Here is a 24,297-nt window from a genome sequence, read left to right on the forward strand (position 1 = left end):
ATCCAGGAAAACTGTGAAAATCTGATTGAAGTGGGACGAAAAGTTGGTGCAGGAGATGAGAGAGTTTCCATGGCATAATCTGCGATAAAAAGTTCAATTGGTCAGATTGAGTAAAGTTGAGTAAATATACGAAGACAGAGGTTAAAACGAACTGAAGTTATAGGTCTTGATTTTATTGCTGATAGGTACGGTTCCAGTCTTTTTCAATAATTGCTTTCCATTTCCATCTAGAATGGAGACCTGAACATTTCCACCATCTCCACTCCATGGTGCAGTGAATGTAGAAAAGGTACTCATTGAAAGGTTCGAAAACATGTGTTGGGTACCACCAACAGTGATTTGAATTTCGCGAGCGTTTGAATTCGGTGTCAAGAAGGCGGCGGCATAGACTGCGTCCACAGAAGCCGAAGCGTTCGTTGGTGATGGCAATGAATCCGATGCTGTGGCGAAGAAGCACAAGAGTTAGAGTGGGATAGGGGAATATGATAGACGACATGAACCTACATGCTACAGCAGTGACCGAATGGGGGCGATAATTAAAATATAAAACATCTTCTTTGATTTGGGGTGGACTTCCAGACTTGTACCATTGAATAAAATAGTCCGACATCTTGAGCCATCCAGAGTGATCTATCCCATCACTACTCCAAAAAAGATGATAGACACGTTCAATTCCTTAGCTGATGTCTACCTTTGAAAATGACTCACATCCAAGTGGTATTGACCGGTCGTGTTCCTAGCATTGGTGCTATGTTGTGACTCTCACCCACGTCATTCCACGAGATGATTTCAATGAAGTCGGGTTGGGGTTGCATGTCAATCAACTCCTTCCAGCGCGTAATGTAAAGATTGTCGTCCTGAACAGAATATGGATCAGACCGGCGATGTTAGGTTGAAGGAATTGTATGAAATGCAGACTCACTGATTTGAATAAATAGTTTTTATCGCTATAGTGCGTGAAAAAACATGGGCTGACGCCTGCCATGTAAAGCTGATATCACAGAAAATGATTTGCATTACCTTTTCTGCTCATAATTAGTTTCGTCGGTTACAAAAGCTTACTTTTTGTGATGCTTTTGCGTCCTTCTGAAAAGCGACATCGACGGTATTTGCCATCTGTTCAGTTCCGCTAGGCCTGACAAATTTCCCATCATGTAAGAAATCAATCAACAGGGTTGATACTCTTGATAAAATCGGACAAACCATGAAAGCCAGGTCATGATTCCATCAACCACCGGGTTATTGCTAACAGCTGTTGTTGGATCTAAACTTGACCAAGCGGGTATGAAGAGTGCGTTGAGTGGAGGGTTAAGAGCTGCCAGTGGTGCCTTTAAAGCTTGATTCCATCCGTCAGATAGATTTTTGCCGCCCAAAAAGTTGGCTTCACCCGAAAATGTCGATACAAAGGGACGAGAGTTGATGACTATCAAAGTGTTTTTCATTAGCAATGCAATACATATATCTTAAACAAAATGATGCGAGAAGCCTACGCAATTGTGCAGGCAGCGGGCAAATTGCAGTAACCCAAGAAGTAACATCTTTTGCCGACTGGATCACTGACACTGAGGATTTAGTATTCCATCATTAGTCATAAGATACGTCTCATGGTGAGAAGACGTGTCATAGATTGCTCACTGTCGAGAGATAGGAACATCTTGAAAGGTGACCCAGATGCGGTATTGACTTTCTTAGCTGCTTCGAATGCGCTTTTGACCTATCAAAGTTGAAGTCTACATCAACATCTTCCTCGAAGGATTGCAGGTTAGGCGTTCAGATAGTTTTTCAGAGTTTGCTCTGACCTGATTCAGTTGCCAATCGGATGGCAATCCGACATTTAGGGCGAACGCATCAATGTTATGAGAAGCGGCTAACTGAATGTCTTTGTTCCAGGTGTCTTGGGTGTAATTGATCGTGAGACCAACACTATTGATGTTGATCGGTGATCAAATAAAAAAAAGTTTTGTCAGACTCCCAGACGGTATGTAACGAGCGAGTGATGGAGTTCATGGTGACAGCGGTCATTTTTTTGAACTCAAGAATGGTATACTTTTGAACTGGCGACTGACATAAAATGAGCAAATACGAGTTTTGGAGTAGTGCTCGATTCATTGGCGGAGCGGGACTGAAGAGAAGCTACGTTTGGAGGGAAATGGGTGCATGTTGATGTTTGGAACAACGAACTGGCGAAAAGCTGAAGTAGCAGGACTGCCCAGGAGGCGAAAGTATGGCGTGACATAATTCAATAAATAATCGATAAGAAGGGATCAAATGACAGAAGAAAGGATTGGGGTTTGAATGATAAAGTATAGAATTCTGGCCTATAAGACTGGGAGGGCTGGAGGTCTCTAATGTTCAGTTTTGGCGTGAAAATGAAAACTTTGTTTCGGTGTGAAAATCGGATCAGGAATTCCAGGCAGCTTGCTGAAGTCATGATATTCCTTCAGGTTTAATAACGGTTAATTACATCAGAAAAGAAACAGAAACTGAGTGAGTTCAAGGTGTTACTAACACGAATGACGAACCAAGACTGAAACTGAAACTGCTGATCTGGATCAGTCCAGAACACAGATATTCGAGTCAATTAAACGGTCGAGTGAAACAGCGCTTGATGAACGATTAGACCTTCACAAGTGCTTCGTCCCGAGAGCTACAAGGCCAAGGCCAATTCACCGGGCATCCGAGATATGCACAGCCGAATGTCAACAAAATATATCAGATCGCAAGGGTGATTCCAATTATCGAAGGTTTTAAAATGTTGACACTCTTCGCCTGTGTGCCTCAATTCATAAGATCACAGACTCAATCGCTTATTCTGGCCACAATCACCACCGGGACGAATGGAATCAAGATATTGACCAGCTTAACTATTCCCGGCCGCGCTCGAAAGACCGCGTGTACCATGAATGGAAATCCTGAATTTGTAGAAAACGAATTTCTGGTGCTCAAGCGGCAAGTCTCTAGCTCATTCCTTTTGGGAACTTTACCCACAGAAGCTGTCTTCCTGACGTCGTAAGTTCGCGTCAACGTGAACACGATGATGTGTGATCGTCCGAGCTAGGGCGCATCGAAGTTAGAACTGTCGTAGTCCTCCTTTCGTCCTCTCTGATTGCAATTTACGACTGGGGCGGATTACACGTCAGCGGCGACGCGAAATAATCGCTCACATTTCGCCGCGTCCTCCTCCTCTAAGCAGCTTGAGATTTCAAGCTTTTCCAAGGGCCATGCGATGGTCTCTGTTTGATTTAAGCCCGGCTTACCTCCTTAGAAAGAACCGATGTCTTTGCCATACTATGGTGAGTAGGATCTTCTCAAGGAAGCATTCTCTTACTGAGACTACATACCCTGTTAACACCTGCATCCATTGGCTTGTACGGCAATAATCAGGCGGTTATCACGAAGGGATTAAAAGTTCTAGAGTTGCGTAGCTTGGATCGTGATCACGAGGCACCACAAACAAACCTGAGCTGCCAGACTTTTGAAATATCGGCTCTTTGGAAAAAGAACTAAACGGATTATACGGCATTTTGGATCCTAAGAGTTCAGTAAGGTCAGCCATCGGATTTCTTCCTCTGTGCTTTCTGGATCCTGATGCATTTGAATTCGGCTGTTCATCATCTATGCAAAAGTTTGATTGCTGATTATCTTGAGACTTTTTGTGATGTGAGCTTTTGATTATGAAAGACTATATAAAGTCATCAGTATCTCCCATCATGGGCTACGTTTTCACTCATCACGCCATCATTCAACGTTTGTGACAAACCTTCTATCATAACATATCTTTTAAACGACCACTTATTATAGAGCCTTACATCTAAAAACTCAGCGACGCTTCGAATATCCACAACATGCCATCCAACCTACGCAACTACTTCAAAAAGGAACGTGCCTCTTCGAGTTCAGAATCATTCTTTTGTCGAGGTGCTCCAAGTGATCTATATGCTGACGATGCCCCACGTGATAGAGCTAATCCTTATGCAGGCCTTAATGGACCAAGCTTCTACAACACTGCTGAGCGCTCTTTAAGAGACCCGGCTCCGTATCCAGTTCCTCCTACATCGCAACCACAAACTTATTCATCTGAAATACATACCTCCTCGAGATCTCGCGACCCGCGACGCCAAGGTGCTATTTATCAAAATGGGATTGTGCTTCCCCCTGAAGCGCGTCGCTCTGAGTATGGATATTCTTCTCACCAATATGCTGATAATTCATCACGTCACAGGTCACGATCCGCTCAACCTAGTCCGGGGCTCTCTGGTGCATACCCCGAACCGGACTACATTCCTTTGAGTCTTTCCCATCTCGACTACGCAAGACATGGGGGAGGTGAACCATCGAGGCGCGAGTCTTCTAGGTCGAGAAGTGGCCATCAATCATCAGGATATCAATCAAGTACTCAGACCTGCTATGGTTCCAGTTCCTACGGGCGTCCGAGGTCAAGCTCCTACTCTGCAATGGGCGCAAGCGCTCGCAATACCTATGGTTCTTCAAATTCTAGGTATCCGTCTGACGCAAATTCCTCTTACCGTTCGTATCGCTAAATGTGTTTTGTGATGATGATTTTGTCATATATGTATATAGTCCCTAAAACCAAAAATGATCTGTGATCGCTCAAATTGAAATAATTGAGCCTTGAAAAAACAAACAGTGCCAATCCGAGACGGCGACCCTTGATACATTGCGGAATATAAGCAAGTAACTTGCAGTTCAATACTGTTGCGCAATCTTTATCTATTCACGTTTTGTAGAAAACAATTCATCTTGATGTGTAATCTGGTACTCATCACAATGAGATGAGACCAGAAATTGATCCGGCGTATCGCGGCTTGCCAGACTTGCCGGGCGAGGCACGAGGGTCTACCAAGCAACATCTTGGCTTGAGGGGCAGCACTCTAAGTCTATATGATGTAAAAAGATGTGCGAATAAGAAGGTTTAAAACCGATATATTTAAATTTTGGAGACATGGCAAAACAGTTCCAGAGATGTGCATTGACGATTAGGTAAAGGAACACCAGATGCTCCTCCTGAAATAAAACACAGCTCAACAAGATTGCATTGTGTCGTGGTGATCTTTGTGGTGTAAGTTGTGATTTGATGGAATGATTCAAAAGTTGACGGATGAAACACACTCTCTATGCATTGAAATTGATATGTACAATATTCCAAAAAGATGAGGAGACAAAAACGAGCTCAAATCTGAGCGTCAATTCTTGAGAAGATGTTGATCTCATCCTTGAAAATAAACGGTTGAATCATCCAACAACTGTCATAGGGCATTGGAAGCTTAGCAGTAAAAGAAGACAAATGGAAAAGAGACAGCCCCATTAACATATCTCCAAGTATTGCAACAACAACAAAATTCATCAACAGTGCAAGAAGAATTTTACAGGGTGGTTACTCCCAAGAAAACCAGATTATCGTTATGGTTTTTTAGAATCTCCAGGTTGCTTGAATTGGAATTTAAAGCGCTCTCCCCCAATTGATATGTGGAAATCTGGTCTCAGCTCTTCTGCCTTTACAATTAGTTTAGTTCCATCTGTATCTTCAAGAGAGTTCTTGTTTTGTGCAAGCTACCAGGAAATTTATGGAAAATCAATCAACTTAGAAATTAAGGGGAAATCTCAAAGGACCCGATGTAATCACTTACATTCACAAGTTTATCCAGAAACACATCAAAATGGTTAACAACATCACTGTCAAGCCCCTTTTTGGCATTTATGACATGTTCAGATGCTTTCTGAATGGTTTTTCTATAGTTGTCAGATTCTTTCATCTTCTTCAAGAATGGCATTGGCCAAAAGTTTACGAGATTGTGTATGAATTGTAGGCTTAATTCACAGACATTTTCTGCCAAATCTCTGTCCCCAGTCTGTTGTAGAACTTCAAAACATATATTGTAGTAGGAATCTGCATATGGAGACTGAAATTGATGCCTTATATGGTTGGATGGAAAGTAAGCCAAAAATCTGAATACTGGATTACCCAATTGTCTTATCTTGTTGATTGTCTGATCCATTCTTGTCTCCCCAAGATAAGATGGGTCTAAAATTTTACAGTAATAACCAGCATGAGAAGGTAATCAGACAATGAGAAAAAAGGCATTTTACACACCTCTCAACAGAAGCATCCATTGGTATTCACCAAACTTGGAATCTGGCACAAATCCACTAGGGTAAGACATTAGTAGAATATGTTTCCAGTGTTCCAAAACTTTGCAATTCAGATCATACTTATTACTTTCATCTCTCAGATGTTCCTCTTCACTGGGGAAAATAAGACAGTACGCAGCTATAAGCTGGTATTGACCTGCATAGTATTCTTTAGAGAGCTCTGGCTTCATAGCTTTATTCATCTGTTCTATCATGTACCAAATTTGTTTCTTCTTGCTTTCCCGACATTTCTTTTCGTCATAACTCTTCAAGGTCGTAGAAGCATAGGGTAGGAATTTGTTTTCCGGGTTGTTGACCAAGTCTTTTTTGGCAAAAGGAAAATGAATTTCTCTGAAAAATCTATAATCTTGAAGAAGGCTGTGAAAGATTCTTCGAACTTTAGATGAATGATCCAGTACATGCCTAAAGATGACCTCTGCATATTGACCCTCCCATCCTGTTAGGTCCATGTTCATGAACAGGTTCTTGAATTCGTTGATGAAACCCAACAACTCTTCTTCCTCTTTGGGAAGGTTTACTTCCAATAGGTGTTTTGAGATGAATCCAAAAATCGAGACCTTGTTGCGGGGCATATTTTTTGGTTTCTTCAAGTCATACATGCCAAATAACTTGGCCCTCTCTAAGACCTCTTCCAGCTCTACACACACGTTTTAAGCTTAATATTTCCTCTTTTATCCACTGGGTAATAAAAAGCGGCTCACGATCACTTATCCCGAGTAGTGGATTGTGCTCTTCCTGGAGCCAAAGTGCCTCAAATCTACTTGTCATAGATACTTCAAATTCTACAGTTTCAACAGAATGTACACAGATCAGCAGGTCAATGGAACACTCTTTGTGCATTTTAATGACTGACCCTTATGAGCTTGTATCTCTAAAATCACTTGGTTACTCCAAGACGTCTTTCCCATTTTGCCTCCTGCAATTTGATGCTCATTTGAAGGCACATAAATTGAAATTGCAGCCAAGATTCCCACAATCCAAGCTCTTTCTTTTTCATTACAACTCACATCTGAGTCAAGGGCTTCAGCAGCCAATTCGATAAAGTCGTCGACCGCGCATCCATTACGTTCAATCCAACCACCCCATAGCTCTGGGGTGGGGAGCACGGTCGAGACCAGTGACATCATCTTATCGGCTGAACGTTTTACGAGCTCATTTTTAGTAGCCGCCTTCACCGCTTCACTTTTGCGAAAGAAAGCTGCGTATGGCGTGATCGCGATTGGTGATGAGAGTTTGTTGACATCATGGGTGGAACCAACTGGACCCGAAGGAGTACAATCTGGTACAAAACCGGATTTGTCGACTAATTGGGGTACGAAAAGACTTCGAGCGGAGGTTTTTGTGTAACCGATGTCTCTGGAGGCCCAGGGGGTCAGACCACATTGAACAAGTAGAGACGGAGTGGCATGTAATACGAGCAAAAAAGCGGAAAAAAACGACATCATTTTGTCTGCTGTTTTCGCAGGGTCCGTATTGAAGGGTTGGAGGGACAAAGACTATCTGTGAGAGTCGCCCTCTTTTAATGGAAGCTTGAAGTTTCAGAATTATCAAAAACGATCCACATTTACCTTCACAAACAGGCCTCCATGAGATGACACCCATCACCAATAAGCCGACGAATCAGTTCATCCAAACTTAAAGTATGTAAAGCAGCATCGCAGCATTCGCCACGTAAGTATCCACTTCAGATTCAAGAAGTATATATGTACTGGATTACCCGGCGTTCCCCACCTAGTCTCGCTCAGCCACTGAAAGCTGAAAGCGCGGCATCCCTCCTCTCAAAACTCGATCTTTCTATGTATCTTGTAGCATAGTCGCTAGTGTCGATAAGCGTAAAATGTCGGACCGGCAAGTTTTTCTCTGACAAATTGACGCTGTGCCTCAAACTCAGCCAATCTGGGAGTTTCTGGCATTGATGGCAATGCAGATATCTTGTTGAAAATTGAATATTTCAGCTTCTTGTTTTCCGACATTTCATGCTTTTTGCCACTATGTAGCGATCATGCAGAATCTTCAGGCTGAGCCCAGTCAGGTTGTGGGCGTGCTCATTTTTTTCGGCTTTGGTGCGCCCAAGCGCCACTCGGCGCGCCGGGCGTGTTTTCTTACAAACAAAAGCGCCAAAAGCCAGAAAATCCCAGAATATTGTTTTTGTATTGTTACTTATTCTATGTTTGTATTGCTAGAGCTTTACCACAGCATAATTGCCTTTTAAAGGTGAAAAAAGCTAAAAAGAGCTGACATCAAAGCTCACAGCAAGTCTCCAAGTCTCCAATATTGGTGACAGGACATGGAATTCCTAAGATTTGGTGTGATTCTTGAAAAGGCATGCCAACCCTGATTTTGTCAATTTCTCCAACGCCTGGGCACGCCACAGCGCAGACATGAATCAGCGCGCCAAAGGCACGCTTTCTGCACCGCACCCACAACCTGAGAGCCCAGGGACCAGGGTCCCCAAACCGCGGTGCATGGGCTTGGGATGATGGATTAGCCCCCAATCAATTGGGTACCCAAGTGGTTAGGGGCGTGGGCAGAGCTTTGAGCAAGGAGCCAGTCCATTTTTTTGCATTGCTTTAAGTGGAATTAGAGCCTTATGGCTATTAGACACTGCATATATTTCCTGCACTGGTAAAACCACTCTGGCTGTGTCAGGGGAAAGGTTGATGTTGGCTGTTTCAACTGCGATACATAGAGTGTGAGATGAGAAGTTTGGAATTCAAAGGTTTGTAGAGAGCGCTCAAAGGTGGGCTTTGCCGTATGAAAGATAGACACCTGGGGTAACAGGTGCAAGATAAGTACGGCACAAGCCTAACAAAGCTTCAAACAGCTATCAAAAAGAGAAAACACACCTGTGCGTAAAGCAACAGGGTTGATGGACAGAGTCGAGTTTGGAAGAGTGTAAGTAAGAATGTAAAAAGTTTCTTTCTGATCAAAAGCATAGATACTAACCTGGGGTAACAGGTGCAAGATAAGTACGGCACAAGCCTAACAAAGCTTTGAACAGCTAAACACACTTAACACACGCTACAGATTAGTAAAGTGAAAACGAAAGATAAGAGAGAAATGGTAGGACAAACCTGTGCGTAAAGCAACAGGGTAGATGGACAGAGTTGAGTTTGGAAGAGTGTGAGTAAGAATGTAAAACTAAATAACCAGCAGTTAGATTTAAGAGCAAGTATCAATAAAAGATAATAGAAAGCAAAAAGACTTACAGTTTCTTCCCGATGAGGAAAGAAACTGAGAGCTACAGTAGATGTCTATATATAGGGAAATCAAACACACATATTGACACGGACATACATTATAACTACGCAGGCCACACACGGCCTATTCCAAAACAGAAACATAACACAAACCCATTTACCAAACCATACTCCTTCCATAACAATCATTAATTAAATCTCTTGATCCTTCACAATAACCTGAAGTTCTTGACAATTTGAGCAAGATTAAATTGTAAACCATTTCTTTCTTCACACATATCACATAACCATAACCAGATGAGAAATAACACTTAGCACATGTGGTAAGATAGATAACCCAACATGAGAGTACATGATATGGCACTAAGAGCACCCACTATGGTTGCGGTAACAAGGTGATTTATTGTAGCTTTACCGCTAAATTACACACAGGTCCACTATGGGCCTGTTTTACACTTGCGGTCCCTACAACTGCGTCAAATTTTGTGTCGCGCTTGTTCAAATCTACAAAAGCTTAAACCCTGATTTATCGTAGGAACCAGATAGAGCAGACAGTAAATCATCCGATAGTGGATTTCATGCGGTTACCATCTTTGGTAAAACACGCATGATCAAATTTCGCGCTTGGGAACACAAAATTTACGATAGATCACCCTCATGATAGTGGGTGCTCTAAGAGATGGGGTTTAAGAGATTGCCTGCTGGGCTCCGGACTATAGATCCAAATATTATGCTTTTTTGCTGGTTTATCTTAGAGTTTCACATGTTGATGTGTATTTTTGATAGACCGAGATGTGATTTTGGCATCATGTGCCCCATTTGTACTTGCTTCAATAGAGAGGTTACTTAAGATGCAAAACAGGTAGTCACAAGCTGCTGCAATCCCAACAGTACCCAAAAAAATGAGAATTGTGGATAATACAATTGCTTCCATGGTCTTGGTTTCCATCACAATTGAGTTGAATTATCTTGTAAAGGGGGAAGGAGCTTCATACACTGTACCAACTGGCAGTGGAAGCGCCTAGAGCAGGAAAAGCACTACAAATGCACAAGAGTTATCTATTGCCTGAAACAGATTGCAAAACTATGCCTACATAATTTGTTAAGAACTTTAGATCACAACAACCCCAATAAGAGAGAAAGAGACTGATGAAGCAGAAAGAAAACTAACCATGAAAAGTGAAACTCAAACAAAGGAACCCATACCAAAGTCAATGAGAGCATCAGATCAAAACACCCCTGATAACATAGAAAGCAACTGATAAAGCAGAAAGACCAATAAAGAAAAATGTGTAATCTAAACCCCTAATGTAGTCAACACCGTGTAAATTTCTTGGTAGCACGTCGACATGCACACACAAAACAAAAGTCATAAAGGAAGGATAGAAGCTTCAAACAGCTCTTTGGATCCGAAGACTTTCCCTTTGAACAGGTCTTTGGATCCGAAGACTATCCCTTTGTCCAGGTGCTCAGAAAGCAAGCCCTTTGTGAGACAGATATGCAGGTCTGAGCTGCTTTGCGCACACTGAGTTCAACAAAATGTTATTCCTTTTTTTCAAATCTTGTCGTGTGTGCACGTTGACATGCTACAAGGAATTTCACATGGTGTAATATATACCTGCTACATACCTACATCATTGTCAGGACCAGGTGTGATACCTTGCAGCAACCCGCAAGCCATCTTGGAAGCAATTCTGAGAGAAAAGGTTTGTTGCACTAACACACAAAACATATGTAAGGAGACACGAAGACTCTTTGTTAGGCTATCATGACTTGGAACCCCGGTCATAGGTTGTTCTCTTGTTCCCGTCATTCACATCACGTATGGAGTTTTCTTGAAGTTGAATTTGAAAGGTTGGCCAATATTACTAATGAATAAATGAAACTCCGGTTTGTAATGTTAATTGCTCTTCTGCCCGTTGGATCATCTTCTTTTCTGGTTGTTGATCAAGTTGAACAATCCCCACAGTCAAGAAGGCAGCATAAACACACGATGAGTTTTCCTACAGAAAATTGCCCTGACCTGCCACAAGGTCTAGCATTTGCATGTGGAGATAGCGTACATATTCCCTTGAAAATAAATTGCAAACGTAGGCAAAAGACTTGTCGAAGAATATATTCCGGTCGTCGCCCTGTCGCCCAAATTGCTCTTCATGTGAACATCCAGGATTTATGATTCTCGAATGGAATGAGTTTGGAAATGCTGAATAGATAGAGGTGCTCAGAGGTGCTCTATTGGTATTCAAAGATAAAATCTCAACCTCCTTGCTGAGATAGGTAACAAAGCTTCGGAGATCCAAAACGGATGATGACCCCCGCAAAGTGATAAGTGACGTCAACCCTTGTCTACGATGGACGAGAGAGGAGGGTGGAGGACAAACCTCAAAACCCGAAACACAAACCTGTATTGCCCTGTACAGATACTCGATTTTTGAGTAGCTCTGATCAAACCTCGCCAAACGTCGTAGAAACAATCCAGACGAAGCCAGAGACGATTCCAGACGGCTCCCAATTGAGATACAGTTTCATCATCACATCATGATAACGAGCAAGTTTTTAAATCATCTAGAATGAATTAAACTCACGATTTAACTATGGTTTCTTTTGACCTTTTTATCAAACAAAAAGATTTGCTTTGAAATATACACTCTTTCAACATCACAGACAAATCTCAATCAATTTTTGTCTCACCTTTCCAAAATCAAAGCATTCTGACTGACTTGGTGAACAACACATTTCACTCAACAGACAAACAGCCGCGAGAGGGACTTTGTTAAGTTAACATCTGATAGATGTTCAGTTTCCTTCTTGTGCAATGATACCAAATATCCAATTTGAAAATTCAACATTGATGTCGAAACAAAGATCAGAAACAGACTCAGAAACAGAAATCCAACCCAAGAGACTAATTGCATTTGAAGTAGTGAATTTCATGCCTTGCTCTCCTGATCTGGTCAAAAGACAAAACTTTTGATGTCTTCGATTATAAACTCAAATCAATTAAACTTGTACTTGATTCCTGGATGTTTGTTGGGTTTTTGCAAAACTTGTTGAGTGATCTGGATTGTTTCTACGACGTTTTGGCGAGGTTTGATCAGACCTACTCGAAAATCGAGTATCTGTACAGGGCAATACAGGTTTGTGTTTCGGGTTTTGAGGTTTGTCCTCCACCCTCCTCTCTCGTCCATCGTACTTGTCAACCTCGAAAAAATCCCAAAAGTGCAATTGCCACTCTTGTCTCATTCCATGACATCGGTGCAACCGTTGAGAACCGGAGAGACTCATCGGCAGCCTTCGGGGGCTCTCCGTTCGAATCCGGTACAGCTGCGGCACAATGAGTTACATACATAATTCGTAGCGCATTTCGTGTGATAGTGATGTTTTGTGGCAAGATTCTGACCTGTCGCAAAAGGGAATTGTTTGTGTAAGGCGACTGAAAAATTTATCAAACCACCATCTGGCCACTCTCTTGTATCGAATTTGTAAAACGCAGGCCGAGTTGAGACCCGAGATCAAACCCGTCATAGAGTGTGGTCTGATTTGGAAACCTACTAAATTTAACTGTAAAAGGCAAAAACTCACTCAGAGTCATCCACCAAAACTACCAAATTCACACTGGTTTCATCTTATTTGACTGTATGCAGTGAAAACTTTGTCCCATAAACCAAAGGACATCCACTTTACCATTTCTGATTAAATTCACATCCAATCCAATCGATTCGAAAAGTAAACAGCGATATCATATCATCCCCCCCTGACTTCAGCGAGAACTAACCTCCCTTGATATCTTCTACTTTCTCATAGAACTAACTCATCAAGTAATACCTTGAAAAACTCATCAAAAAAAACAACCCATCATGGCTACTACTCAGTAAGTTGTCTCTTTTTTCTCTTCATGACCGTTTACTCACCTTGACTTTTCCATCAGACCCGATACCACTACCATTGTCGATGAAGGAGGTGCCGAAGAAATGGTCATCGAGTCCAACTGGGACCAGGTGGTCGAGTAAGCTGATCCTTAATTTTCCTCCGATCTCACCGGTATCTAGCTTGTACTAATCTTTCTACTTTTCTCTTTCCAGTAATTTCGACGCAATGGAACTCAAAGCCGAACTTCTCCGAGGTATCTATGCCTACGGTTTCGAACGACCTTCTGCTATTCAACAGCGTGCTATCATCCCTGTCATCAAGGGTCACGATGTCATTGCCCAAGCTCAATCTGGAACCGGGAAAACTGCTACATTCTCAATCTCCATCCTTCAGTCTATTGACGTTAACATCAAAGCATGCCAAGCTCTCGTCCTCGCTCCTACCCGTGAGCTGGCTCAACAAATCCAAAAAGTATGTCGAAATTTTGTGGCCGTCGATCATTATCTTTCCGATTGACCACCCATCCCATCTTTATCCAGGTCTTGGTCGCTCTAGGTGACTACCTCAACATCGAGTGTTACGCCGCTGTCGGTGGTACATCCGTTCGAGAGGGAATGGCCAAGCTACAAGAAGGTGTTCACGTGATCGTCGGTACACCTGGTCGTGTTTATGACATGATCCAGCGACGAGCTCTCAAGACCGACCACATCAAGATCTTCACACTTGATGAAGCCGATGAGATGTTGAGCAGAGGTTTCAAAGACCAGATCTACGATGTCTTCCAACTCTTACCTCCTACCACCCAAGTCGTCTTGCTCAGTGCTACTATGCCTCAAGATGTCTTGGAGGTCACTTCAAAATTCATGAGGGAACCGATCCGGATCCTTGTGAAACGTGATGAGTTGACCTTGGAAGGTATTAAGCAATTCTACATTGCTGTTGAGAAGGAAGAATGGAAACTCGACACATTGTGTGACTTGTACGAGACTGTCACCATCACCCAGGCTGTGATCTTCTGTAACACCCGTAGAAAAGGTCTGTCGAGAACTCTCTGGATCTTCTTGATCGTTTGCTAATTTTGAATACTCGACGTTTGGTGCTGTATAGTTGACTGGCTTCAAGAGAAGCTCACTGGACGGGAGTTCACCGTTTCTTCAATGTATGTCTCGCCCTTTTCCTCATCTTTGCCTCCATCGCTTACTTTGTTAATCTCCCTCATCATAGGCACGGTGACATGGAACAAGGACAGAGAGAAGTGATCATGAAGGAATTCCGATCAGGATCATCCCGAGTTTTGATCACCACCGACCTGTTGGCCCGTGGTATTGATGTTCAGCAAGTCTCATTGGTTATCAACTATGACTTGCCAGTCTCCAAAGAAAAGTTGGTTCTTCCTTCCGTTACAATCTCCTAGAACCGCGACCGTGCTGACTTCTTGAATTTGCATTATAAAGCTACATCCATCGTATCGGTCGTGGTGGACGTTTCGGACGAAAGGGTGTGGCTATCAACTTCGTGTCTTCTGAAGACGTAGCAGCCCTACGAGAGCTTGAACGATTTTACAACACTCAAATTGATGAGGTCCGCTTTTCTGCTCCTCGCACACTATCGACGACCATGAAACTGATCCTGTACAAATCAATGTTGTTTCATAGATGCCACTCAACGTTGCTGATCTCATTTAAGGCCTTCGATTATCACTACTACCCTGTATACAGAAAGAAAAGCGGAGCGTACCTCCGTTTTTGTTTTTTGTTCAACTCTATTTCCTAAAAAAAGTGATTGTTTATTGTTTGTTTATTGTTGTGAGTTATCATCATAATCTTTTTTGAGAATTACTTACCCAAGTAAACAAAAACCCAAAATAAACAATTGACAACACCCGTCAAAAATTTTGAAACTTCAATCTTGAAGAGGTTTTACTTTTCTCGTATATTGCATTTCGACGAAAAATTTTTGATGTCTTCCAGTTTTTTTGATGTTTGTTTGCTTCTTTGATTACCTTTTTTCATATTCTTCTTTTCCTTCATCTTTTTATTTACTTACCAACACAATACCGAACTTGAAAAGGGTTTCTTTTTTTAGTTGGTTGATTTTCAAATCTCCTAATATATAGACGTGATGAAAAAAGAAAAGAGGTTGTTTCTTTTGGTTTTTGTTTCCCTTGGTTTCATCTTTTTTTTGGATTTAGTTTAGATGTTAAACTTTAAAAAACCCTTTAGCTAGATGAAAAATTTCAAAAATTCTTTAACTCTTAAAGCCTTTCGAGTGCTTCTGGTTCTTGGATTTATGAGAGATTCTTTGGTCCAGAGGATTGAAAGAGATATTTTCCTTTTTTCATGAGAAGAAGAAAGATTTGGATGAAACATTGGTATTTTTCCTGAAGAGACCTGGAAGACGACAGAGAAGAAACGGTTCACTGGACATGCATCCCTCAAATCACAGCGCTACGTGTGGAACATGATATTTATAACATTGCAAGAAAAAGGAAACAACAGAATCATTTTGGTGTACAACTCTCAACTTTGTCCTGATCTGATGTCGACAATTGAGGATGTAGTAAATTGGCATTCTATGTCTTTTGCCTTCACATGTCCTCTTTTCTTCTCATCAACAATGTATTTGACAACATGACAAGAAAAGATTGCTACAATTTTACGTCCTGTCTATGTTCTAAACCTGTAGGCATAACGTAGTGAAGGAGCATGTTGACTATATGAAGAGCTTTGAAGTGCTCGCCGGAAAAGTCGCTCTAACTCCAAGGAGCGATCTCAAGAAGAAAAGAAAGCTATGCACCGGGAAGATCATTTAAGGCCTGAGAGCACATGATTTTGCAAGCGCCCTTCTCAATGTTCTCATCCATCCATCCTCAAACTTGTTCGGCCGGTTATACCTCATGTGGGTCATTTACTTCTGAATCCACTGCATCCTTCTCCATGAAGGATCGGTGGCTACAGTGGCTGTGTACAGCCACGGATGTCTAAAACATGGGCGCCACACTCACTACTTACCAACGGCCCTATGTAAGCTGGAGAACTTTGCATATAAAAACTCTGGTCCTCTTCATCTCTTCATCTTCACATCATTCATCAACTTTTTTTACAATCTTCAAATTCCTTCAATCCTTCCAGTCAAACTCTTTATCTACAATGTTGAACCTTCAAAGATTCGTTGTTCTGGCACTTGCTGCTATGATTTCAATCGCACGAGCAGAATTTGATATTCAATGCCAAAATGTCACTACAATGATCAACGCTACGTCTTGCCAAAAGTGGGTTTTTTTCCTCAATCCAACAATTTCCTTCTCCTATCTTAAAAGACAAGAGAAATCATTCAGTCCAAATTCATTTTTTAAACTTCAGTCAAGTTTGATTTCTTAACTGATATTTCTGATTTTGATCATGTCATTTTTAGTGCTTTGGATTTACTTAAACCTGATGAGAAAAATGGTAGAATTGTTCGTGATGAATCAGCTTATCAACTCACTTGTGGTACATGCAAGGTAAGTTTATTTTGATCCTTTATGCGTCCAAGATGATATTGATATCCAATAACTAAGATGGCCTGGCTCTCCCTAATTAGGTTGATATTGTGACCATGAACCACGGAGCATTGAACGTGTAAGTCTCTATCTTTGAGAATCTCACAATCGCTACCAATCACGACTAAGTTGCGAGCACTAACAAGCGTGATTACACTTTTATCATACGTTTCAGTGATGCAGCCACAGTACAAACCGAGTTGACTGCTCTTCTAGCAAAGTGCCCAGGAGATGTGAGTAAAGCTCTTAATGATAAACTTCATACCACTGCGCTTACTTTTGCTCATCATCCATCTTTTTTCGGTACTATCAGGGCGCTTCAGTTCTCATTCCACATGGCTCAGATCTTCACACAACTTCAGATCAAGCTGCTGCTAAGCTAAGCATAAGCTACCCTGACGTTGTACACAAAACTTGTTCTGTCTATTGAAAATCCTACTCGATCATCGATGGTATTCAATTTCAATAATCACCCATAGACATTAAATCCTTGTGACCTTTTGAGTTTGCTTGCCACCTGGTGTATGGCTACAAAGGTTTTGAATCTCAACACTATTACATTGTGATTATGGAGTTGTTGTTTTTTTGAAGTTCAAAACAATTGGACTTTGTTAAGCTTGGCTATTCCCTTGACTTTAACCCGACAATTGCGGATGGTCTGACTGGTTTTGCCATGTTTCTTTAGAATCAATTTAACTGCACCTGAGGTGCATGTTGGCCATGTAGTAGCTATGTCAAATCTTACTAACAGATGAGAAAGGAATGTCCTCACCGCTAGGCATGAAAGTCAAATATCATAGAGGACTTGGCACATATATTGCAAAAGATCTACATACAGATGAATGGTCACCAGGACACATGAGCTTCATGGGAGGATCGTGAAAAGAAGAGAAACTCCATAAAACCAAAACAATGAGTTTTGCATGGGAGTGAATTTTTGAAAAAATAAATCAACAATTAGGGGTCCTCAAGTTGAGAAAAATCGTGTTCGAATTACACTTGGACCGTGTTCGAATTGTTAATTTATTTCATTGAATTCAAACAGTGGCTCGGAGCCTCTGTGGACAGGTAACAATCAGAGGTCTACGCTGAAACGAACAGAAGGCCCAAGACAAGATAATTTTCCTTAACCCATGATCTCAACAAACATCGGATACGTGGTAGCCTTTGTAAACTCTGCCTGCTTGCTCACATCCAATCTTTGTCCTTTCTCTCTTTTCCGTTTTCGCTTCTTTCTCATTATTATCACCACCACAAAAAAACAGTGACTAGGTGAATAGTGTTGACCCAAAGATTTGACTCTGTCTTTTGAGGGCAGATGGCTTGTGTTGACGGTAAGGATGAAAACGGAAATCGCCTGTTGAACCGGACAACTTGTGATTTTGTCTCACGGATGGAGAGAAGGGGGAAACTGCCTTCCCTAAACCCATATCCAAGTCCTGCCCAGTCTCCAGACATGTGCTTTTTGTTCTCACGTCGGTGTCTGAGGATGCGTTCCATGCACGAAACGAACATGCCCTATGCACGAAACGAACAGAACACGCGTGCCTCCTTGCTCAGATATTGAACAAGTACACCAGGGGGTAACTCTTCGTTGGAATCTCAGCAAAAAGATGGTTGTGTCGAGATATGGCCGAACGCTGGCCGAAATTCCAGCGTTCAACCAGATATCGGCCGGTCAGAAGATACCAGCTGATATCTGGTCGAACGCTGGAATCTCGGCCAGATATCAGCTGGTAGGCTGGCTGGTCGGTCTGGCGAGAGATCGACCAGCCTTGGGGCGAGCACAATACCGCCAAAAACCGGTCTTTTGGCCATCTTCTAATGTTCAAGAAGATGGCCAAAAGACCGTATAGAATACGGCCGAAAGATGGCCATCGAGTTCACTGGCCAGACTCGCACTGCCAGCATTAAATAGGTTCCCTGGTCGGAACATGACCTAGGCTGGGAATATCATTGAGAGAAGAATGGAGAATCAAATCATCTTGCACTGCACATCTGAGCCATAAAGCATACACTACATATGTGCAAACATCTGAGTAAATCCTTAGCTATCAGCTACATACAGGTCCGCTCAGCTATCTGCTCATCTAGATAAGAAAATCATGTGTAATACATGCTGTAACTTTGTTCAGATTGAGACGCACATTTCAAAATATTGACTACATATATCACAATGGCTACTCAGGAAATATTCATGGAACTGTGTAACAGTAGCAGAATGGGAATCTGATCACTAGGACCCGTATTCCCATCTGGGAACCTCTTTAATGCTGGCAGTGTCGATGGCCATCCACTCGTGCCAACATGGATTGATGGCACAAGTGAAGGTTGTGCAAGCCTGAGAATAGGCTCAATAAAACCGCGATAAATCCAGTCAAAAGGGGCTCGATTTTTTTTGGGCAGGTCAAACCAAATGAGTGGGATTAATTTTGCCTTGAGTAAAAAAATAAAAAAGGAGAGACGGTGAGACGAAAAGTTGAAAGGAAATCGAGTGTAAGTCGCTGTTTGAACAGCAGCAAAGTTTGACAAGCAAAAATCCAGATGGAGAAGGGGTTTAACCTGCGGCTAAACTCACGTCCTTGATCGGACTTACTATTACTATCAATTGCCATCGATTTAAACAATCATACATCTGCAAAGGTCTAGTCGAAACAAATCAAATTTCTTATCGTCTTCGTGGCCTCGTTTCGTGATGTCTGCACCGGGAGAGCCACCGCTCGTGGCGGAATGTAAGTGATATCGCCCTCGATACTTGAGCGCAAAGGCTGAGCTTTTGTTTGCAGATTTTTGCTCAGTCTCCGACAGGCCATCGTATCCTTTATACACATGTACACTCTGCGGACGGAAGCCCTTCGCGTCTTACATTAAGCATTCCGAAAGCCAAACTCACAAGGACAAAGTGGCTAATCGGGAAATGGACAAAATTGTGATGAACTTACCGAATCCTTCTCTAGCTTCCGGATCAGGATTGGGCGCAGTTAATGCAATGAATTGGACGAGCGGCGACGGCGGGGACGAAGACGATCCACCGGATGACGGAATTGGAACTCACTCGGATGAAACAAACATTTGGAATCAGGATGACTCGGCCCTCTTTGAAACCCCAGCCAATGCTCGTATTGAGGTTGAGGAGGTTGTTCAAGAAAGGCCAGATTTGATCTGGGATGCTATCTACAACCTTGGAGTCAGGCAAGACAATGAGGATGAGGATGATGTAGCTCCTCAAGAGCCCAGATTTGAAGAACAGGAAGATGAGATTGTGTACAATGATGATGATGGTGATTTAAATAAAGATGAATCTGAATCTGATGAGTGGTACCCATTTAAAAAGAAGGAGGTGCTTTGAAATTCCTCATCTCCTTCTCCTTATCTTGAAACCTCGTACTTTTTTGTTTGTTTTGAGTTTTCAAATGCTGAGATATGTTTTTTTATTGAAGCACCTTGTTGCGATGTTGATCATAGGTTCTACTCGCAGTGTACTTTCTCGATTACTATATGAGAAGATTAGGGAAATTTTAACTATCTGTGCAATTTATCTTCCTACCTGGAAAACATTGCAAAGTTTGCGAAAGAGTCTTAAAGAAAAGATGGGCTTAACTGTTACAAATACTCGGAGTGTGTTAGGTACTCCATGCTTCACATTACCAATTAAAGAAGGAATTACTCTGGTAATTATAAATTAATTCTTGATAATGACAAAACCGCACAACTGATTTTGTTTGTTTTTCTAGAACTTGGCCAATCCAGACATTAGACCGCATTTGATTACAATTCCTGAACTTTCTACAAATGAACCAATAAATAGACTTTCTCAATCTAAAAAGTGGCGAGAGGGGATCAAAAAAGAATTACGAACACCTATGATTGAAACTCAACACGGTCATTTTTATATCTACGAACCCGTTCAACTTCTCTCATCTGCTGTATTCGAGCTTTTTGTTCCAATTTTTTTTTACACAGACGGGGATAATCTTCTTTCAAAGTGTCTAACCACAAACATCTACAACAACTCAGTTACACAAGGTCTTGATATCTGTATTTATGCCAACCCTGTGCCAGCAACGCAACACACCGCAACACGAGTGTTTTTTGGTGCGTTGCTCCGCAACACGCAGCACAAACCTGCATTACATGCTGCGCTGCGGTAAGTACCGCAACAACAAATGGTGAGGTCAGGTTGCGCGGCGCCTTGACCGTCGCGCAACACAACAGGCGCAACAGCGCCAAAAAAACGCCGAACTGTGATTTTTTTTGGGCAGCAACGCAACAAATGTTGTTGCGGCCCAAAAAATCCATCAATTTGACAAATGATGTTGCGCTGCGGGTCAGGCCGCAACCTAGAATTTGATTCTATGTTGCGCTGCGGTCAGAAAAACCGCAACGCAGGCGCAGCGCAACACGCAACACCTGCGTTGCTGGCCCAGGGTTGTTTATGCTGAACCCGATTTCTCTTCGGAAAATCTTATCACCGTCAATGCAAATGATTTCTGGCGTCCAATTTCTATGGTATATCTACCAGATGGGAGAAAGCTTAGAGATCTATGTGGATCATCTATGTATCGTATGTATTTATAATCTGTTAATGGAATCAGACGTATTCTAATGTAATTTGTTTTCACTCTTTTTAGAATCAACTGCAACCACATTGCTTCCAATTCCCATCGAAAATCCGTGGAGATCAAAAGCTAACGGACGATTAATCCGTCACATTCCCATCACCTTGTACTCGGATGATACATCAGGAAATCAATCAAAAAAGTATAACAGTCATATGTCATTCTATTATACTCTGAGTGGTCTACCTACGAAATTATCAAATCAAGATTATAATATTCATTATGTTTCTACATCAAATGTTGCAAGTGCACTGGAACTTGGAGAACCAATTGTTGATGAGCTTACGTAAGTCTCATGATTTTCAAATCCATCTCAAGTTCGAATTTTGATTTTATTAAATCTCATCTGTGTAGTTCTCTGGCGACGGATGGCTTTGCAGCGTACGATTGCAAAATTGATCGTGAGGTCTTAGTCATGGTCGTAGTACTATGCTATCTTGGAGATTCCCCAAGGCATGCTGAGATCTGCAATTGTATCAATCCGGGAATTACTCTTACCCCGTGTCGAATATGCAATCTTTGAGTGGATAGCAAATCAGAAAAGATGACAACAACTTATGTTCAACAATTTGTAGGTCTTGATGAAAATTTTCAACGTGTATGTACATATTTTTACTATTGATAATTCAAAAAACATAGAGATAAAAATAGCTGATTTTCTTTATCAAAACTTGTAGCACCCTCTAGCTTTTCGCGACTGGAACAACACACGAGAGTTAACAAAAGATATTTGGAACTTAGGTAGTAGCTTACATACAAAAGACGAAATTACAAAAGCCCGACGTCTACATGGTACTCGTGATACAGTGAACGAAAAGTTGATGAATCAAGTTCTACAAGTTTTCGATTCAAAGAAACCTGAATAATCATGTCAGTTGTGGCAAGATCTTGACTCAAAATTTGGTTCTCGTGTTTATAATCCCTTCCTTCGGCTACCCGGTAAGCTCAATAAACATTTAACTTGATGTTCCTTTTACAGCTGACATCTTTTTTAATAGGTTTTGATGGACACCACGACACACCGGTTGAGGCGCTTCATCTATCTTTTAGGAGTAGCAAAGTATCCCTGGCAAGAGTTAATGACTGAACTCTCGCCGCTCAAGCCAGGAACTCCTCAACACTCAACTATCATGGCTCGATGGGCATCTTTTGATACGAAAGGACTGAACATCCCACCAATCATCCCAAACGCATTCATCCAGTATTACAAGAGTCTTGTTGGAAAGGAGTATCAAGTAATCATGCAAGCTATTCCTTTTATTTTATTTGAAGAAATCAGTAGAGAAAAAAGATACTTTTGGAGCGCGCTTATTTCTTTAGCCTCATTAATTTTTCAGAACAAAATCTCAAATATGGATCGTTATCTCATTGAACTTCAAAGATCCGTTGACAACTTCCTTCTCCGTCTTGTTGGGTCTAATGCACGCTGGACGAACAAACCAAAATTTCATATGCTCACTCATTTACCCAAATCGATTCAGTGGTTTGGACCTTGTCATCTAGTTGCTACTGAAATTTTCGAAAGCTTCAACTTTGTATTACGGAAAGCTTCAATTCACTCGAATCATCTAGCACCTGGACGCGATATTGCAAATTCCTTCAATAGCTATCAAATGATTGTTCACGTTCTGTTAGGTGGGACATGGTATGATCAGAAGCTTGGTCAACGGGTTTCAGCCGGAAGTGCAGTTCTCAATTTATTTTCAACAAACAAAAACCTTCAACGTTCTCTCGGTGTGAATACTGCTTGGAACACAAATAAAGGCTTGCGCGTGAAAGGTATTTGTTTTCCTTTGACATTCAATAGCAGATGAAAATTCTCACATTTTTTTTCAAACTTCAATCAGTCACTCGAAACAAAGCTCCTGAAATTTCTCCTGATGATCTTCCCGAATTCCTTTCTATCACTCATCCTAATGTAACTTGGGAGCGTGTGACTTGTTTGATCTTACCTAACAATCAGAAGGTGGAAGATGCTACATTTCTTTGGGTTTGTGAATTTTTTTTAAACAATATTATGTGCTGCGCTAACTTTTTTTTGCACCATCCTCAGATCAAGCCAGCGAATCAGACATCTAATGAACTGATTGCCTGTGTCAAGAGTATGTGGAAGCCTGCGGGAGAGGCACCATCCAAATGCATGATTGAGATGAACTATTGCACCCGTGGATTCATTCATCCATTTTACTCAATGCGCGAGATTACAAAAACTGATCATTCAGTGTTCCTCAAACCGAATGTATGTCATTTCACTCAAGCCAAACTTCTCACATGAAGCATTCCTCATTGATCTTTTTGTGGAGAAGGCGCTCAATACAGTTTTGAATGTTCAGCACAACTGTCACGACAGCAAGTGCGTACTTGGTTCTAATAAATTCAAGCAAGTTGAACGTCAAGATACCACCATCCCACTACATCACATTGTTCATGCTGAAAATCCATCATACATCTTGAACTCAGCCTCTTTTTACTCGGCCGAAACTCATCGGCAATTGGCTGACATTGATCAGTTGGAAATCACACCAGCAGAATGGAGTCTGGCCATTAATGTTGGCGTGAAGAAGTGGACAGATGAAAAGGCAAAGAAACAGAAAAAGTGATATCTTAAATTTTTTACGTGTCTTTCACTTGTATTTCTCTACTTCAAGCTCTTGGTAGGGTCAAGTATGAATTATCTCTTCTTTATCATGTGTCCAATATATATCATTTGTCAACTTATATATTTCCCATGAGATTTCGGACTTATCACAAGTCTGTAATTTCCAAAATGGATGTGGTTTGAGGGGAACAGCAGATTTTTAACATGTCACTTGTTACACTTGTAATCAATGTAACAGGTGACAATTTGATGCGTCATTTCCCAAGGAAATGTCAAGTCCTTCTTCTTCTCCATCAC

The 24,297-nt window shown here is 41.6% G+C and overlaps 7 protein-coding genes across 7 annotated transcripts; 5 read left to right on the top strand and 2 right to left on the bottom strand.

Annotated features, from left to right (window-relative positions):
• Positions 1-141: 141 nt before the first annotated feature.
• Positions 142-2,236, bottom strand: MELLADRAFT_104873 (family 71 glycoside hydrolase; the record flags this gene model as incomplete). The annotated part of the gene is made up of 10 exons (XM_007408193.1): positions 142-440; positions 505-641; positions 709-857; positions 923-991; positions 1,063-1,135; positions 1,204-1,423; positions 1,491-1,562; positions 1,636-1,714; positions 1,800-1,923; positions 2,067-2,236. The coding sequence occupies 10 exons, from the start codon at positions 2,234-2,236 to the stop codon at positions 142-144; spliced, it is 1,392 nt and encodes a 463-aa protein (XP_007408255.1).
• A 516-nt stretch (positions 2,237-2,752) lies between these two features.
• On the top strand, positions 2,753-3,507 carry MELLADRAFT_104874 (uncharacterized protein; the record flags this gene model as incomplete). The annotated part of the gene is made up of 3 exons (XM_007408000.1): positions 2,753-3,009; positions 3,194-3,293; positions 3,385-3,507. 3 exons carry the CDS (start codon positions 2,753-2,755, stop codon positions 3,505-3,507), a joined length of 480 nt encoding a protein of 159 aa, XP_007408062.1.
• Positions 3,508-3,845: 338 nt separating this feature from the next.
• Positions 3,846-4,541, top strand: MELLADRAFT_61764 (uncharacterized protein; the record flags this gene model as incomplete). The annotated part of the gene is made up of 1 exon (XM_007408001.1): positions 3,846-4,541. One exon carries the CDS (start codon positions 3,846-3,848, stop codon positions 4,539-4,541), a length of 696 nt encoding a protein of 231 aa, XP_007408063.1.
• An 880-nt stretch (positions 4,542-5,421) lies between these two features.
• Positions 5,422-7,616, bottom strand: MELLADRAFT_84654 (uncharacterized protein; the record flags this gene model as incomplete). The annotated part of the gene is made up of 5 exons (XM_007408192.1): positions 5,422-5,571; positions 5,649-6,043; positions 6,113-6,808; positions 6,873-6,953; positions 7,025-7,616. The coding sequence occupies 5 exons, from the start codon at positions 7,614-7,616 to the stop codon at positions 5,422-5,424; spliced, it is 1,914 nt and encodes a 637-aa protein (XP_007408254.1).
• A 5,428-nt stretch (positions 7,617-13,044) lies between these two features.
• MELLADRAFT_47739 (uncharacterized protein) lies at positions 13,045-15,497 on the top strand (the record flags this gene model as incomplete). The annotated part of the gene is made up of 9 exons (XM_007408002.1): positions 13,045-13,097; positions 13,176-13,242; positions 13,300-13,377; positions 13,454-13,712; positions 13,781-14,276; positions 14,349-14,400; positions 14,466-14,624; positions 14,696-14,822; positions 14,897-15,497. 8 exons carry the CDS (start codon positions 13,229-13,231, stop codon positions 14,924-14,926), a joined length of 1,215 nt encoding a protein of 404 aa, XP_007408064.1.
• Positions 15,498-16,390: 893 nt separating this feature from the next.
• MELLADRAFT_123652 (uncharacterized protein) lies at positions 16,391-17,212 on the top strand (the record flags this gene model as incomplete). Its single annotated transcript, XM_007408003.1, has 5 exons — positions 16,391-16,512; positions 16,656-16,743; positions 16,824-16,861; positions 16,958-17,015; positions 17,096-17,212. The coding sequence occupies 5 exons, from the start codon at positions 16,391-16,393 to the stop codon at positions 17,210-17,212; spliced, it is 423 nt and encodes a 140-aa protein (XP_007408065.1).
• Positions 17,213-19,477: 2,265 nt separating this feature from the next.
• On the top strand, positions 19,478-20,131 carry MELLADRAFT_84656 (uncharacterized protein; the record flags this gene model as incomplete). Its single annotated transcript, XM_007408004.1, has 2 exons — positions 19,478-19,514; positions 19,581-20,131. 2 exons carry the CDS (start codon positions 19,478-19,480, stop codon positions 20,129-20,131), a joined length of 588 nt encoding a protein of 195 aa, XP_007408066.1.
• Between the last annotated feature and the right edge of the window lie 4,166 nt (positions 20,132-24,297).

This window comes from Melampsora larici-populina, assembly GCF_000204055.1.
Source record: "Melampsora larici-populina 98AG31 unplaced genomic scaffold MELLAscaffold_11, whole genome shotgun sequence".
In the NCBI taxonomy this organism is placed as follows: Eukaryota; Fungi; Basidiomycota; class Pucciniomycetes; order Pucciniales; family Melampsoraceae; genus Melampsora; species Melampsora laricis-populina.